Raw genomic sequence first — 17,917 nt, 5'->3', positions numbered from 1 at the left:
TGATGTTACCCCACTGGATAAAAGAAGATAAAAAAAGCTTTTACATAACTACCCAGTTAACAAAAGAGATGTACTCCTTGCAGTATGACCAGAAAGGAAGAAAATACAACTGCTTTTCCAAAACGACCCTGACAAACTCTGAGAACACAAAATTGAAGACTAGATAATCACAGAGTAGAAACTTCAGTAGTAACAGAAAGGGAGAGTGTTAGGATCCAAATATTAAAGTTATTAAAGAGATTCCTCTGCCAGAAATAAGGTGCAAGTGAGACCATAAGCCAAAGTCAATAATACGGGTTTTATTTAACAGTAAATGAAGTGTTCAAGGGGGGAGAGAGAGATAAGGAAAAGGAGGGGATGGGGGGGTGAGAGTGACAGAGAGACAGATTAAATAGAAAAAAGATATCACCACTCCATAGATTCTGACAGCATCCCATTGGTCCTTTCCTTCTGGTATTCTTCGTGGTTGCAGGCTGTATCTGCCAAGTGGTGGAAGGAAAGAGTCCACAGAACTCCTCTTTCATGGGGTTTGTATTGTGTGGAGGCTACATGGAAACACCCCTGGACCTCCCCTGGATGATGTAATACTGGATCATGGGACATTTCACGAGTCTTTGGCACCTTCTAAGATGTTTCAGCTGTCACTTATGTCAGTGTAGTTGAATCAGTCAAGACCCTTTAGGGTCCATCATCCCAGCTGAACAGCTCAGGCTAAGTGTGAATGTCTTTGCTGCTCCCCAGAGGAGTTTTCACAGCTGAGTCATCATATAAGGGAGGATATTGGCTTGACAAGGACTATCCCACCTTGCAGGATTTGCCTGTTATCAGCCTCTTCCCTTATCTTGGAGTCCAGTTTGTAGCTGCAGGTATGCACACCCTTCTGCACCTGGGAGGCCACTCTGAGCATCACCATCAAAGCAGCCATCCAAGTGTGTGAGCCATCAGCACCAGTCTCTTACAGCACCTGGGCAGTTACTGCAGGTGGTCAAATGTTAGCAGTACAACCTCTTACACTTGGGGATACATATTCTCCTTTCACCTGGAATAGATGGTCAATGGTAACTCCTTATCTCAAGGTCATTTTGCAGTCCAAATTAGTAGGCATATTCAGAGAAGGGTGGGTTTTGGTAAATGAACAGCTGTTTCTTTTTGGCAGATGAGCTGTTGGTAGATGAGCAGCTGCAGTTTGTTATAGTGGACAAGTCTTTTGGTGATCTCAAAAAAGTCTAAGCCATTAACCATTTCAGTCTCTGTCAGAAAGCTCTGGCAGGAAGTGTAATGCTGCTTCTCCCAAAATTTGCACTAAAATCAAATTCATTGACGATTGGTAAATGTGTGGTGTCCCAAAGAGTAAAATTCTTCTTATATGAGTGACAGAGGACATGTTATTTGCAGTCCTCACAAGTGGAGAAGGCTGATGGCTACTGCAGAAGAAACTATATGCCATATGACTGTATGGCATTTAATAACTGTAGAGTTACTACTGAAAAGGTAAGCAATAATAAAAGTAATACTTGGAACTATTTCTTTCTATTAGTGCATATTAGATTGAATTTGAAGCTTACCATGGAAAAGAATTTGTTCATTGTTTATCATGAAGTGCTCAGAAGAGCACTTGCTTTCTAAGGCAGGAAGAATATCGAGATATGTGAAGAGTACTGAAAAACCATACTGTTGAATCAGGGGGTTTAATGCATGCCAAGTTCATGTCTTCCCTTATTAGGGTATACAAAAAGTAGTCAAAAAATCCTGAATTTCCTAGATCAAGAATAAGTGGCAGTGTGCCATGTTGATACAAGAGGGAAATCAATGGTTAAAAGGGCAATCAGTGTTTCACTTACTTTAGGGAGCAAAGAGAGCAACAAGGAAATTTAAATTCAGATCACAGAAGGGACCTTGAAGATCATCCAGTTCCAGCCCCCCTGTCATGGGCAGGAACACCTTTCACTAGGCCAAAGTGCTCAAAGCCTCATCCAACCTGGCTTTGAACTGTTCCAGGGATAAGGTATCCACAATTTTTGGGGGGAACCTGTTTCAGTGCCTCACCACCCTCAAGTAAATAATTTCTTCCTAATATCTAGTCTAAACCTACCCTATAATTAAGGACACATAGTGACTACATGGAATTAGTTGCTAGAGAGCCTTACTGAGTTTATAAAGACAGTCTGCTCAGAAACAGCTTCCACATTCTATATGATACACAGACCTCATTTGGATGTTTGAACTTGCTCATGAAGAGCTTATGAAAACCTCTCCTCTCCTTGCCTCCCCTCTCCTTCCCTTCCCTTCCCAACAAGCTCTGCATAAGAACATTCCTAAGCTGGCTCCAAGTCTGAAAACTGTGCTTTCTATGGAATTAGATGAAATACACGAATTTTGGAATTCAGAGTTTTGTTAGCATGTTGGAAATGCTGACATGATTGCATGGCAATTCTCTTCCTATTTTTTTTCCTTAACTGTATTGTTTACATACAAGGAGGAAATTTGGATTGCTCATTGCATGAGTAAACATTTACATCAATTACTACGGAAAAGTTCATATTCAAATTAGTGTCATCTTCACAGGGTCTCAGAGTTTGGAAAAATAATATCACCTTGCTGTTTTAGTAACTTGTTACTATGGCTCCTCATATTATCTATTCTCAAGAATCAGAAGTTATGAAGTGCAAAAGCAAGCCACAAACAGAATGAGTGCTGTCAACATTCTGTTAGCAAATTTAAGTTATAAATGCAAAATATTAGAGTTTAAGCTGCAACAATGACTTTCATTTTCCAAGTAGTAGTCAGATTTCCATTATTTTAGCTGTGAAATAAAACTGGTCAAATCAGTGTTGTTTATACAGTTCAACAAGGGTGATTAAGTTGTACAAATTTGTTAATGAGTATATAATGAGTACATATAACTAGCAGCTCAGTATATCCATCTCCTGTCATAAAGTTGTTTTTTTTTTAATTCATATATGGAAGAGGCTTTGAACTAACTTTTAAACTCTGTGTTTTCAAGAAAAAGTGCACCAAATTAATGCTTACATTAAATACCACGATATGTTATTGCTGATAGTTGTTTATTCACAAACCTCACATAACACCAAAATTTAACATGCAACCTTGAATTCTTTCTCTCCTGTGTGTATATAGGATTTGGTAAGCACACACCAGTGAAGTGCTTTGGGGGTGTGCAAGTAGCTCTTTTATACTGACACACAACTCATAGGTGACATTTGCACTGTTCAGCTTACTCAAAGCCAATGCATTGAGTAAAGATGATTCATACTGACTTTTGTTTTAGGTGGCTAGAAGTAACTACATGAGGAAGCAGGAGAGCAGTAGCAGATAAACAGCAAGAATCATGGGCATGGGGGTCTGAGTGATGTTTTCTTGACCCTGCCAGTTAGGGGAAATGAGGAGAAGGGCACTAATAGGACAAATCAATAATTGTTTGCAGAACCTGTGTCGGTGACAAGGATTTGAGTTGTATGACCATGGGACTATGCTTGCAGATCACTGTCTGCTTGAGAGAGATGAGATCCACCTCACTAAGTAGGGCAAAGCTATTTTTACCAGTAGGAGCACAGATCAAATAAGGAAGGCTTTAAAATAAGAAGTAAGGGAGAGAGTAACCAGCAGCCCTGTGAGGGATTGATGGACACAGAGAAAAGCAAAGGGCATAGGGTGGTGTGACAGGAACACACAAAACAACAAGATGGTGCTTAAGAGGGGTCACCTTCTTTGGATGTAAGCAAAGAAATGTCTACAAAACACCATAATGCAGAAATCCCCCAATCCCTTTCTAGGCAGTCAACATTCTGGGATGCCTCTCCAAAGTGCCTGCATACTAATGCATGCAGCATGGGGAACAAACATGATGAGTTAGTCCATGTGCAGCTGCAAGGCTATGATCTTGCTGGGATCACAGAGACATGGTGGGATGGCCCCCGTGACTGGAGTGTTACCATGAAGAGAGACCAGCTCTTTAGGTAGGACTGGATGGGACATCAAGCAAGGGAAATTGCCCTTTATGTGACAGAGCAGTTGGAGTGCATGGAGTAATGCCTGGGGATGGACAAGGAACCAAATGAGAGTTCATAGGGGAGGATTCAAGAGAGGACAGGTAAGGATGACATTATAGTGGGTGTCTGCTACAGGCTGCCTGACCAGGAAGAACAAGTAGATGAGGTAGAGAGATAAGAGCAGCCTCACATTCTCATGTGGGAGTTCAACCATTCAGATATTTGCTGCAGGGTCTGTATTGCAGGGCATAAGCAATCCAGGAGGTTCCTGGAGTGCACTGATAACTTCTTCCAAGTCATAAAGGAGTCAGCAAAGACCAGTAATGAGCAATGCTTTGTTGGACCTCATAGCAATAAGGGAATTGCTGGGAATGTGAAGCTCAAGGCAGTTGTGGCTGTAGTGACCATGAGATGGTGGAGCTCAGGATCCTGAGGGGAGGGGAAGTGTAAAAAGCAGGCTCACAACCCTGGAGAATGAATTTTGGCTCTTCAAAGATCTGCCTCGAAGAGTCCCATGGGGTACAGCCCTGGAGGGAAAAGGGGCCCAAGGAAGCTGTTTAGTATTTAAAGATCACTTCCTTTCAGCTCAAGGAGAGTTCATCCCAGTGAATAGGAAATCAGGCAACAACGCCATGAGGCCTGTGTAGATGAACAAGGAGCTCCTGGTCAAACTCAAATACAAAAAGGAAGCATACAAAGGGTAAAAGCAAGGATGGGTAACCTGGGAGAAATACAGAAACATTGTTCAAGCATACAGGGATAAATTTAGGAAAGCTAAAGCACAACTGGCATTGGATCTAGCTAGGGACGTCAAAGACAAGAATGGCTTCTCTAAGTTCATAGGTGACAAAAGGGAGACTAGGGAAAATGTAGGCCCATTGCTAAATGAGGTGGATGACCTGGTGACACAGGACATGGAAAAGGCTGAGTTGCTGAATGCTTTCCTTGACTCAGTCCTTCCTAGCAAAACCAGCCTTCAGAAATCCTGGATTCCAGAAATCAGGGGGAAAGGCTGGACCAAGAACAGTGTACCCTTGGTGGGAGAGGATCAAGTCAGAGAATACTTAAGCAAACTGGACATATGCTAAGTCCACGAGCCCCGACAAGATGCACCCACAGGTACCGACAAGAGCTGACGGATGTCATGGCAAGGCCACTCTCAATAATCTTTGGTGGCTGGGAAAGGTGCCTGAGGCTGGAGGAAAGCAAATGCCACCTCCATCTTCAAGAGGGGAAGGAAGGAGGTCACACAGATAAGGTCAGCCTTATCCTGATCCCTGGGAAGTAATGAAGCAGCTACTCCCAGAAACCATATCCAGGTACTTCAGTGTCAAGAAAACCACTGATTCATCAGAATTACCGGAATTACCAAGGGAAAATCAGGCCTGACCAACTTGATAAACTTTTATGATAAACTGATTGACGTGGTAGATGAGTGGAGCAATCAACTAACTTTGTTTATCTGGACTTCACTAGTGCCCTTGGCATCACCTCCCGTAAGATCCTCAGGAAGGATCTTTGCAGATGCCCGAGCTGGACAGCACCCCCCGGAGTCGGGCTGGGCGCCGGCAGGCTGGGCACGCACAGGCAGGCGGAGGGACGATTTTCCCGCCTTCCCTCCCTTCCGCTGCCAGCCCCAATGGCCGCCCGCCCTCCTCCTCCTCCCCCGGAAGCGGCGTGGGGGGTTTCCCCCTCCGAGCAGGAACTCGGTGCAGCCCAACTGAAGGTAAGGCGAGAGGAGGAGAGCGCCCGGAGCGCCGGCCGGGGTCCGCGCCATGGCGGTGCCGCGATAGCGAAGGCACCTGCCATGGGGGCCGCGGGGCGCTGCGGGGGCACCTCCCGCTGCCGGCGAGCCGCGCCGCGCCCGCCCCAGCCCTGCCCGCCGCGCCGCCCTCGGGCCGCAGAAGAAGCGGGGACGAGGCGGGTCGGGACGGTGGTGCCTGCGGGAGGGGGCGGCGAGTGAGCGGGGCAGGGGCGGGGCTCGGGGCCGCCGGTTTGAGCGCAGCGCCCGCGGGGCCGTGCCCGGCGCGGCCGCGGGGCGGGGGACTCGTGCGGGGCCACGAACGTGAGTCAGCGCCGCCGGCGGGCAGGGCTGCTCGGGCACGGCCGGAGCTGGGCGGGACGGCGCTTGTTTTGGAGCACGAGGCTCAGCCCTCTGGGTCTGCCGCGGTCCTAGAGCGGCCCGGAGCAGCCAGCACAGCCGCGGCTGTTCCTCGAAACGTCCGCGCTCGCCCGCGGCTGTTACCGGCCCGCCCCGGCTCAGTCGTGCCTGGGCCCCGCTGGGCTGAAGCTCGGGCCTCGGCTCTCGCTGGGCTTTCGGCCTCAAGCATGTTATTGGGCTGCTACACTGCAGCGGTGGCTGCTGGAGGAGTATAGGTGTTGGGATGTTTTGTAGGTTTACCCGTGTTTTGCGTACTTGGAAAAATACAGCAGCGTGATTCGAGTCCAAGTCGTTTATTTTTTCTTTGGGTATCAGTGATAATTGTCAGTGAATGAGAGGCAGGCTTGTTGAGTGCAGATAGACTGTAAAGCCAAAGCAGGTGTAAAATGGAAAATGCTGTATAGTTAAAGAAAAAAAAAATAAAATGCTATATCATATTCTGGTTTCTGTCTGTTTAGATAATGGAGTCTCGTAGCTCTGTCAGCCTTCACAGGAGTAAATCACCAGCTTCTGAAAGTGAAGATGAGATTGAGTTCGTTGGAGTAAGTAGATCTTCTACTGGCAGTGCACTGCTTGTAATTAATACAGTCTCAATAGTCCACTAAAACAGGAGGGGGACTTTGTTTACTTTGGTGATTACATTTTGATGGAAAGCATTACTCTTAAAGATAATTTGATTTGTGAATCTGTGTATCAGATAACAAGTCAGTCTTAAAGGTTTATGTGCCCTTTCTTGGAAGAGTATAAGATGATGTCCATTAGTCCTATAGAGAGAATATGGATTGGAGTACCCCAGCAAGTCAGTGGGGAATTACAATGAATTACATATGTAAGAAGTCACTGTAGAGGACTTTGGTAATCATTATATAGTACTTTGCTTCGTGAATAGTCCCACTTATGTTAAAAACACTGTATTTGGTTTAGAAGAAGAGTAAGGAAATCATAGGTTAGCAGCCTTAAACAGTCTTCTCAAGGTGTGAAGCACTCTATAATAGCTACAGTACAACACTTAATCTGATACTGACATGTCTTATGTGAATGTAACTTTAAGACACTTTTATCTATTGGATGTCCAATAAAAGCAGAATGTTTTTCATGCTGCTTGTGGTCTGGACTCAATCTGTCATCAGTGAAGTAGTGCTAAATGGCAGGGTTACATAGGAACATATTGTTGTTTAGGTTGGGAAAGACCATTAAGATCACTGAGTCCAACTGTTAACCCAGCACTACCAAGTACAGCACTAAGCCATGTCCCTAATTGACTCAACTGTCTATCACTAAACCATATACCTAAGTGCCACATCTACACATCTGAAGACGTTTTTTCTGAAGGACCAAGTTATATGAATAAGATCAAGTGATTAATTGATGCCAAGATTATTAATGGCTGGTTTCCTGTGGATTTGTCTCATTTCTGAACAATAACTAGATTTGTTTCCTGCTCTATTTTATATGGTGCTTGATTAAAGCCTAAGCTCAATGTACAGACTTTTTCTGCAGGAGTATTTAGATGCTTGAGTATGAAGGATTTTTGCAAAGATCTTAAATAGTTGAGTATCTCAGAGACTTCTTAATTTTCTAATTGATTTGGTCAAAATTAACTAATGAGTTCAGAGTTCCTTATATACACACAAGCATTCACGTGTGTCTGCAGGAGAGGATTTGGGGGTGTTGGTGAACAAGCTGGCAGTGTGGGCTTGCAGCCCAGAAGGTCAACTGTATGCTAGGCTGCATCAAAAGCAGCGTGACCAGCAGGTCAAAGGAGGGGATTCTGTCCCCTCTACTCTGCTCACATGAGACTCCACCTGGAATGCTGCATCCAGCTCTGGGGCCCCCAGCACAGGAAGGACACTGACCTGCTGGAGCAAGTCCAGAGGAGGGCCACCGAGTTGATTAGAGGAATGGAGCACCTCTCCTGTGAGGAAAGACTAGAAAAATTGGGATTGTTCAGCCTGGAAAAGAGAAGGCCTCAGGATGACCTAGTTGTGGCCTTCCAGTACCTGAAGGAAGCCTGAAAGAAGGATGGAAAGGGCCTAATTACATGTAGTGCATGTAGTGATAGGACAAGGGGAAATGGCTTCAAACTGAGAGTAGATTTAGATTAGAGATTAGGAGGAAGTTCTTCACTGTGCAGGCAGTGAGGCTTTGGAACAGATTGCCCAGAGAAGTTGTGGATGCCCCATCCCTGCAAGTGTTCAAGGCCAGGTTGGATGGGGCTCCGGGAAACCTAGTGTGGTGAAAGGTGTCCCTGTCCAGGGCAGGTGGGTTGGAACGTGATGATCTTCACATGATGAACCCAAACCATTCCATAATTCTATTATCATGATTGTACAAGCTTCATTTTCTTCAAACTGGGCAAAGAATGAGGAAGCTAATATAGCTTGGAATATGTAATGATTGAAGGGCTGCTGGAGCACCAGGAGCAGTAACTGAAAGAGAACTGAAAGAGAAGAACTAAAATCAACACTTCTAACTACTTTCTTTTTATTTTATTGGCTTTGTCTATGGATAATACAGATCCTTCATGATCCTAGTGACAGTTGCTTCCAAGAGAGGCTTCTAGGTATAGGAAGATGACTGTGCTTAGTCTCTTGCAGGATTTATATCCTGGGGTGAGGAGCTTACTGTTGTCATTGATGAATACATGGGGAAAGGCATGTGACCCTGGCCATCACCTAATGTCAACAATGCGTCCTCAGATCTCTCATTTGCTTCTAGTGAGGTTGACTTTAGACTTTGCAACAGGATTTCCAGATTACTTGGCTAACTTTGGATCATCGTTTCTATATAATAATGTGTATGGCTGGAAGTATATAGGCTCCATAAATGTTGCATATGCATGCTACTTGATTGCATGCACCTCCTAAAGACCTAGTGCACAAGATGGTACTGTATAAATGGAATTTGAGAAGCCACTGGGGTATTTCAACCTGTGCTCATTTTGATAGACAATAAGTAGTTGTAGGCCATGTGATCTCTGTGGTTTTCTTCCCCCCCCTTTTTTTTTTCTTTTTTACAGTTTGGTGAGGTTTTTTGTTTCTTTCTTTCAGTTTTCCTTGATTGTTTTTTTTTTTTTCCATTTCATTCAAACTGGGCACACTGTATTAGGGTGTTTGAATTCATAGTGTAGAACTATGATGAAAAGTCCTCATTTGATGGAGCAAAGGCAATCTCTGTTGCTGCCAGAGTTTTTTAGCTTTTATAGTCAGTTTCATCCTCATTCAGGACACTTAAAACTATTCTTATATAATTTCCCACCTTTTAATTCGTCATTACAACTTATTTTGTCCATTTAATTACATTCTAAGTTTTGCATACCAGCAGAAAAATATAATTTAATCTGCAAAGCAAGCTGTTATTCCTAATTTCTTAAGATAGGATGGCCTTGCCCCCATTTTGTTTTCTTGGGAAGGATAGGGCAAGAGTGAAGAAATTCACAGGTGTAATGGGGTCTGTAGCACTTAAGTAGACAGATAATTCAGGTTTTCAGAGTTTGCACCAAAAGCATTGGAGGGTAATTAGTTAATATACCAAATCAAGTGATTCACTAAAACACAGTAGCTACCATTTAAAGATTTTGCTTCCTTTCCCCCTGAGATGTTAAATATTAGATATTCAACTGAAGTATTTATCTCTCTGGCTTTCAGTTGTATCACAGCAGGAGCTGAATAAAATGGTAGTGCTGTTAGGAGGCATCTCTGAAGTAGAACTTCCGCTCAAGTCAGCCAAGGACTTGAATTTTTGTATTTGCTGGGATATAGAAATCAAAACTTTCGAAGTGCATGTTGGTTCACAATGTTGGTCGGTTACTCAGTCTGAAAGTTGGAAGTCTGTTGGGGCAGAAATTTAGAGCACAAATAGTACAACTTGTGTCAATTTTTAAAATTTATTTTATTGTAAAGTTGTTCTATGATAAGTGTGTTTTACATAGTGTATACACACTTTGTGGTCTTATAAATATTTGTCAAAGATAAGTTTGTGGTCACATACATGAAAACTAGTTTCATGTTTCTGCATGCTGGTGTGTGTATAATTATGCAAAAGTTTAATTGTGTTGTTCAAGTAAACTGGGTATTTGGTCTGAATGCAATTAAAGCTAAAAACTGAACAATTAAAACACCTTGCATGATCTATCAGTGGACAAGGTGTCTGTTAGCTAGGCCTGATTACCCAAAGATTGAGTGAAATGAGGGAGGGGAAGAAAGAGACCACAATGGTGGTGCTCATCTTGAGGGGAGTTACAAAGTGTTGGACAAAGCTATCTGATCCACAGTTTTTTCACTCTCCTACAGTGATGGAATCCTCAGGGTTGGCACCATCTTTGCGTTACTATTTAGTTGAACCAGTCGGAAAAAAACAAAGTACTTAAAATTCTCATAACTTTGAATTTGAGGCTCATCCTGTGTGGAGGTGAGCAGTACACAAAAATTGGATAGAAAAAGGCACAGAATTTGATAAGGAAAAAGAACATTTCATGCGTGCAAACAACATTTAAACAATTATAATATTACTTGCCTTAAATTTACTATTCTAGTCACTAGAACTTCCTAGACTTAAAAGCAACTTATTCTGCATTTCATCTGTCAGTTTTGTAAGTTTTATTTAGTTGCTGAACCCAGGGAGTAAATAAACACAAATAGGGAAAATCCCGGCCTTTGAAGAAGGTACAGCTGTTAGGATCAGAGCTGAACATTTCAAAACACATTATTGAACTGATTGGATAGTCTGGTGGTCTGAGTGTGTCTTTGAACTCTTACTTGCTAACACCTGTTTATAATAAAGATTTAATTTCTTCAGAGTTGTACAGAGACTGTCAGTTTCTACAGAAATAAATTTGTAAAGGATTTTTTTAAATTTCATTTAGAAATATCTTTATTTGATCATAAAAAATTAAGCACTCTTTTGGGATAATTTGAGGCATGCAGCTTGATTCATATAAGCTTTTGTTATATGTCCAAGATACCATTCCTCTTCCTTGCTGGTGACTGTTTATGCCTGGCCAGCTGAACATCTTTACTGCCTTGAAAGGTGGAACAATGTAAAGAATGAGACGCAGTAAGAGCAGTAGAGACGCCTGCACACTGCTTTTTTCTCCACTGTATCTCGTGAGGCAGTGAGTCTTCCTACCCTGCCCTACACGATTCATTGTTAATATCTTGAAGAAACTGCCAAATATATGGCAGAGATGGTACTGTACCTCTTCAGGAAGTCCTCCTTCTGCCTGGAAAACTTAACTTTCTAAGAAATAAAGCACAAATATGGAGTATATAACAGCTCTGTGGTATCTGCCAGATATATTGCCAGACAATATGGGTGACCATGGATGTGAGTTAGGGTTACTAGGAATATTTTTGTTTGGTGTATGTGGTCTTACTCATTCTGTTTCATGTTTATTATATTAATTAGTTAGTTGGCATATGATGATGCTGTAGCATGATGCGGGTTTGGAGGTTTTTTTGCGTGGCATCATGTTATATGGATATAGTGCTTCTTTTCTTGCCTTTAAAAACTGAAGGCTTACAGCAGTGAGTATGGATGGAGCTCCACATTTTATTTAGTACATCTTCTTTAAAAAAATTACAACCTGTGTGCTTTAGTTTGGGTTGCTGACTCTAAGTTTTCTTCTGTGTTTGCTTTTTTATGTTTGTGCCAATGTTCTACTCTCTACTGGAAGCTTGTAGTAGAAATGGTAAAATTGGTATGATTGGAGAGTGAATTGGAGACATCCTAAGAAGGAGACAAAACTGATCAGTAACCTTTAGTGACTCACAGTGGAAATGGAAAAGAGGGACAAAAGATGGGAAATGTGCGTGCAAAAGGAGCATATGGCTGTCAAGCTAGGAAGAATAGAGAAGACCTGATAGCCAGGGTTGTTTGCCCTCCATATTCCTGCATGGAGTCCTGACCAGGCTTCCTGGATATCTTTGAAACTAAATGCTGGACAGACTGTTTGGACATGTGTCTTTGTGCTTCTCAGTATGTGGTGTGAATGGGTAAAATGTGTTTTCTTTTAAAATGAAATTACCTCCCCCTTATTGTGATTCCAGTACAGAGAAGACACTTGTGACCTGCCTGTGGAATATCTGCTCAGAGAGGATTTAACTTTTAGGGCTTAAATGTGTATGAACTGTTTCCCACTTTCTTAATGTTTGAAATGCCCAAGGAGTTTAATTTCTTGTGTATTGGATCTGACTGAGATGAAGTTCATTTTCCCCATAGCAGCCCTCACAGTGCTGTGCTGTGCATTGATGACTGGAAAGAATCAAGGCACTCCCCAGCATTCCCCCCTCATCAGTAAGGATGGGATGGGCAAGATTTTGGGAGGGGCATAGCCAAGACAGCTGACCCAAACTGACCAAAGGGATATTCTGTACCATGTAGTGTCTACTCAGTAATAAAAACTAAGGGAAAGGACGGTGGCATGAGCACCCTGATAAAGTGGGCACCCCTGCCCATGACAGAGGGGTTGGAACTAGGTGAGCTTTAAGGTCCCCTACAATCCAAATCCTTCTGTGATTCGCCATTACATCATTTGTCTTATGGAGCAGCGTGTACTGAAGCCCTGTATCTTGGGAAGTGGCTGGTCATTGCATGATGGTGGGAAGCAGATAATAAATCTTTTGTTTTCCTTTGCTTCCACATGTGGCCTTTGCTTTTGCTTTATTAAACTGCCTTTACCTTGACCCAGGAGGATTTTTTTTTCATCATGTTTTGTCCCTGACCTTGCTCTGCTGAGGAGGCGAGTGGTAGAGTGGCCTGGTGGGCACCTGGTGTCCAACCAAGATTAGGCCATCACACTTTTGGAATTGAATTTGTGTTTTTAGAAACAAAGCTAAAACAAACCCTGAAAGAAAAAAACAAGGAAAAAAACATTTAATATTGCATAGTGAAATCTGAGGCTATTCCTGTCTTGGTAACAGGCTGCTACCTTATTACAGGTTGAGTATCTTTAAAAATGTAGGTCTGAGTTGATTGAGAAGGTGAAGAATATAATGTTATTAGGCAAGCCGAGATTGTTGATTTATTTTTTTCTACATGATATCTATGTATTAGCTTATTTTTGAATACTTGTTTGCATGTTTTACCAATTTTGTGGAATAGTCTATTTAGTGGAAAAGTTGCCATGCCAGAATTTCCTTTACTGCACCTTCTTGAAACCTTGGTGAAATGCTAATGCTGACAATGTGCTATAATGCATGCAGCATTTATCTCCAAGGACAACAATTCAGTGCTTTTGCATGTGTAACGCTTTATTCCAGGAAGGACCTTTAAGACCTGTACTTGAATGTATTGATCTTGTCAGCAGTGAGGATGAAGAACCTAACAGCAGTTCTTACGTTCACGTGAGTATATTGTAATATATTTTAGGAGATCTTAGTTGAATAAAATAATTGCTCTTCTGTATTTTTTCCTATTGGTTAATTTTCATAAAAGCCATATTAGAGATATTTTTAACAATTAATAAATAAATAAAGTTCAAGTATTTTGTTTTTTTCCTACTGTTGAGTGGAAGGCAAGAATGCCAGCACTTCCATTTTTTTCCAGAGCTGTTTTTTGCCTCCTTGAAATGTGCTTGGAACTTTTACTTGTCTTTCAGTCATGTTAGAGAGTGTGTTGAAGAAAAAGATCACTTTACAAGCAGCCTCAGAAGTCTGTGTGTCCAGTTTCTAGCCTGCAAATGTATCTGGTCTACTCCTAGACCTTTTCTTTCTAAAATAACTTTTTAGGAAAAATGTATAGGTTGGAGGACCTTATTCCAATGACAACCTGGTTTTCTCCCTGCCTAATCCTTCCTAATCCCTCCTAAGACTGTATGAGTCAGAAGCAGGTTCTGTTTGTCCCCTGAGCTTATTGTGCTTGCTCTGTAGGACCTTTGAGAGAGGCGGTGATTAACCCTACGAGAGTTGGTTTTGGCAGCAGCAGCAGCTGCCATCTCTTGACTTCTGCTTTACAGTGTTACAGTAGAGGATGTTTGTAATAATACTGGTTCTTAAGGAAAGATGCATCTTCTGTATATTCACAGGCCGACTCTACAGTGATGATTGCTAGAGCTAGTTGTGTGATAGGAGCAAATTACAGTGTATGGCCTATCCCTTATGCTACAAAAAGCTAAGGATCTGCCTTTCTGAAGATAGTAGGCAGTGACAGAGCAATAATTGTTTCAGTTCTCAGTTTTTCATATGGTCTGCATGTGAGCTTTCAAATCAGTAGGGATTTTGTTTACTTATTTAAAATAATTTTCTTAATTTTCCTGTGACACCCAGCACAATCATCCATGTTCCTCTACTGCTTTGGTGAGACTAGTGTTTTTGATGAATTGCCTCGAATAAGTGGAGAGGAGGGTTGTTTTAGCTGCTGCTTTAATAGAAGTTACTGATGTTGATAAATAGGAAGAGAAAATCAGCAAGGTAGACCATGGAACTTAGGATAAGAGTATCTGTACTGAATTATGTCCTAATGCTTGGGCATCCCTTTTCACTGTATTAGTGCCTTTATTTAATCACCAAGTAAGTGTTTAACTTTCCAATTGTAGAGACCTAAACGTAAGGATCACATTGACTATCAGAAAGAACGAGTTGCATCAACCCTGGATCGTCTGGCACGACATGTTGAAGTAGAGAAGCAGCAAAAAGAAGAGAAAAACAAAGCCTTTAAGGTATTGGAAGTATTTTGTTTTGGTAGAATGGCATTGTAAAGGCCTTGTAGTCACAAGTGTCATTGTTTTCACTACTAAATAAATAAAATGATTGGTGAGCCAGACCTGGAACTAGCAACTAGGCTTCTGCAGCATCATTCGAAACACAATACAGACTTTATTTCTTCAGTGGCTTTTAACTGATAAATGTGCTAGTCTTATTGCAGTTCCTCAGGATACGAAAAAACTAAATTCCTGAAAATCAATGGCAATAACTTGTTCTCTTGTTTGTATATCTAGCAGAGCAACCTTAACATCAATTACTCTTGTTAAGTAATTGAAAAACAAGTGTTATCACAAACAGCTATGCAGCAAGCCTACTTATTTACTTGCTTTTGTCTGAGATTTTTGGGACACTGTTTGCCACATTAAATCTCTGTATTGAGCAATATTTTACAATGTGATAAAATTTTTTATGTTTAAGGCATAATTTTAAAGTTGAATCCCATTAATTGCATTGGGCAGAGATTTGAAAGGCTTGTACTTCTTCTATTATAAACTGGGAGATGCAGTCAGTAGGCTTGTTGGAAGGGCTGCTCTCAGTGGGAACCTGGACAGCTTGAAGGAATGGGGATTACAAGAACTTTATGAAATTGAACAGGGAATGAGTCAAATTCAGGATTTGTGGAACATGCTGACTTTCCAGCCTAATTTTCTCAACACTTTTAAAATCACATGACTGTACTACAGTTACTTTTTATAATCTACACTAGACTATTCAACTGTAATCCAACAAAGTAAAAGGCTGTTAGATATAGTCCAAGGTAGCCTTGAAGTCTGGAGGCCTACATCCCTCTCCTGTCTCCTTTACTGAGAGAGAATTTGGCAATCTGTTAATGTCTCCACATGCCGTTTTCCGTGTGTCAAGTAATGTCAGAGATAACTATCTGGCTTTCAATGTACTTTGAGAATGAAAGCTAAAAAATCCTTTGTTAAAGATGAATATTTTCCTCCTGGGTGGAGAAAAACTCCTCAGCAGTTATTGTAAGTTGCAGAATTAAATTTAGTCTTCAAAGTGAAGATGCCTATTTTTTTTCCTTGTCAGTGGAACAAATTGACTCTTTGGTTTCAATAATGATTTTGTGTTGCTTTTTTAAAACTTCATGATGATTTGTTTCTCTTTATAAGATTATAATCTTATTTATGTGCATGCTTCAGGGACTTCAGTAGTTGCAGTAAATTAATAGACCCAAGATGCAGCTCTTGAACTCTAGGGGGAAAAATTACTGGTTTTTAATTTTTTTAATTACTTTTATGTTCTACCTTTATTGTGTTAAATAGAAATTAATCAAGTTGTAAGATTTTATTTTCCCCCTGCTTTAGGTTTTTGTGGGTATGGATTTTGTTGGTTTTTTCCTCATGTTTTTAGAAACCCATATGTAAGTTTTGGTATACATACTTAATCTTTAATTTTTAAAAAAAAAAATTTGATCACCACCTTGCCTGGTATGTTTTCCCTCTCAGGAGAAGGTTGATTCCCAGTATGCTCACGGTTTGCAAGAATTAGAATTTATTCGGGAACATAGTGATACAGAAGCTGCAAGGTTATGTGTGGACCAGTGGTTAAAAATGCCAGGTAAGTGTACAAAACTAAGTTTCAGTGAATGTTTCTAAATCTTGAATTGGAGAATAGAACATGTAATAATTCATTGGGCTTGCAGGTGCCGTGTGCATAACCACATCCTACAATATTAACTTTGCTAGAATGTGGCATTTGAAAGTTCTTAAGCACTCATTTCCATAAAATCCATTCTTCTAATGCTTTCCTGCTTAGGAAATTTAATATACAAAATCTGAAAGTCACTAAGGCCACATTAACAATTTTTAAAAGAGAAGCTGCTAGAAATTAAAAATACTACTATTGAACTGCTGCTACGTAAGAAAGTGTTACTCCAGGATGTTTAATGAATTTCAAATAATGCCTGGATGAAGGGTGTGAAAGTGCTTAAAAAGTTACACTGCTGAGGATTGAAGAAAGTGATTATACATTGTTAGTTTGCTTTTAAGAATCACTATAACTTGATTTTTAAACGCTTTAGGGCTTGTGTGTTATTTGTTTTCTTAAGCCTCTATAATTTATGTTCTGGTTAAGTACGTTGTTTTGTAACACAGGTCTGAAACCAGGCTCTCTTAATGGTGGAAAAAGGGGTGCTTGTAAGAGGGCAGCTCAGACACAAGTCAACAGCAGTCCCAAATGCTGTCCTGTGATGCACTGCAACAGAGAGTTTGATAATGTACATCTTCTTCTAGGTCACCTTCAGAGGTAAGGACATAGTGCAAGAGCTCAGTGCAAGATATCACAATGAAAGAATATGCTCTAACTTAGGACATCAGCATCAAGTCTACTTTAAACTGCCTGCACCGACAGAGTTCCATTTTGAGAGCCAATTAATATGTTACACAATTTATATAGATGATGTGATGAACTTCACAGGGGTTTTTTTCTTGTTTTGGGTGGGTAGGGGAGTTGTTTGTTTTTTTCCATTCAGAATTGATTTCTTGTTGAGCATTTTGTAATATATGGGTTTTTTGAGAAACAAGATTTCTGTTCTCCAGTTCTGTTGTATTATTGTTCAAACTTGAAAAAGAGCAAAAGGCTAACTTATGCAATTTGATGGTAAGATTAAAAAAAAAGAACCGCTAATAAATGGGAAAAGGAACAAGAGCTTACGTCAGACATCTGTTCATAGCTGATGATTGTTAGTCAGGACTCAATGTGTCTGTGGTCAATTCCAGTAGATACTGCCTTTTAACTAATGAATGTCTTTGTGGAGAAGATGGTACGGTGAGAAGCTGAGGGAAGTGTCGTGGATTAACCCCAGTAGGCAACTCAGGCTCACACAGCTGCTCACTGACTCATCTTGCTGGGATGGGGAAGAGAATGAGAAGGTTAGAAGTGAGAAAACTCGGCTGAGATAAAAACAGTTTGATAAGTAAAGCAAAAGCTGCATGCACAAGCAAAGCAGTATAAGGAGACAAACATGTAAAGCTCGGATGATGTGTTTGTCTTCCCTGCTATCTCCCCTTCCTCCTCCTTCACCCAGCTTTTAT

General features: G+C 41.2%; 1 protein-coding gene across 8 annotated transcripts in view; it reads left to right on the top strand.

Moving 5' to 3' along the window:
- Positions 1-5,634: 5,634 nt before the first annotated feature.
- Positions 5,635-17,917, top strand: part of ZNF451 (zinc finger protein 451) — a 37,485-nt gene continuing 25,202 nt past the window's right edge. For 5 of the 8 annotated variants that reach the window (XM_027888667.1, XM_027888666.1, XM_027888660.1 and 2 more), the window contains exons 1-6: positions 5,635-5,736; positions 6,630-6,713; positions 13,431-13,514; positions 14,705-14,827; positions 16,331-16,442; positions 16,979-17,129. In XM_027888667.1, the coding sequence (XP_027744468.1) occupies positions 5,650-5,736; positions 6,630-6,713; positions 13,431-13,514; positions 14,705-14,827; positions 16,331-16,442; positions 16,979-17,129 (641 nt within the window). In that variant the 5' untranslated portion in view covers positions 5,635-5,649. Of the gene's footprint in view, positions 5,737-6,039; positions 6,076-6,232; positions 6,393-6,629; positions 6,714-13,430; positions 13,515-14,704; positions 14,828-16,330; positions 16,443-16,978; positions 17,130-17,917 lie in introns of those variants that run through there. The other 3 variants (XM_027888665.1, XM_027888662.1, XM_027888664.1) reach the window with 3 other exon arrangements.

Source organism: Empidonax traillii, unplaced genomic scaffold (assembly GCF_003031625.1).
Source record: "Empidonax traillii isolate 1590-97213 ecotype Southwest subspecies unplaced genomic scaffold, ASM303162v1 scaffold243:size714344, whole genome shotgun sequence".
Classification (NCBI taxonomy): domain Eukaryota; kingdom Metazoa; phylum Chordata; class Aves; order Passeriformes; family Tyrannidae; genus Empidonax; species Empidonax traillii.
The sequence above is the reverse complement of the archived record's forward strand: the minus strand, read 5'-3'. Positions and strand labels throughout refer to the sequence as shown.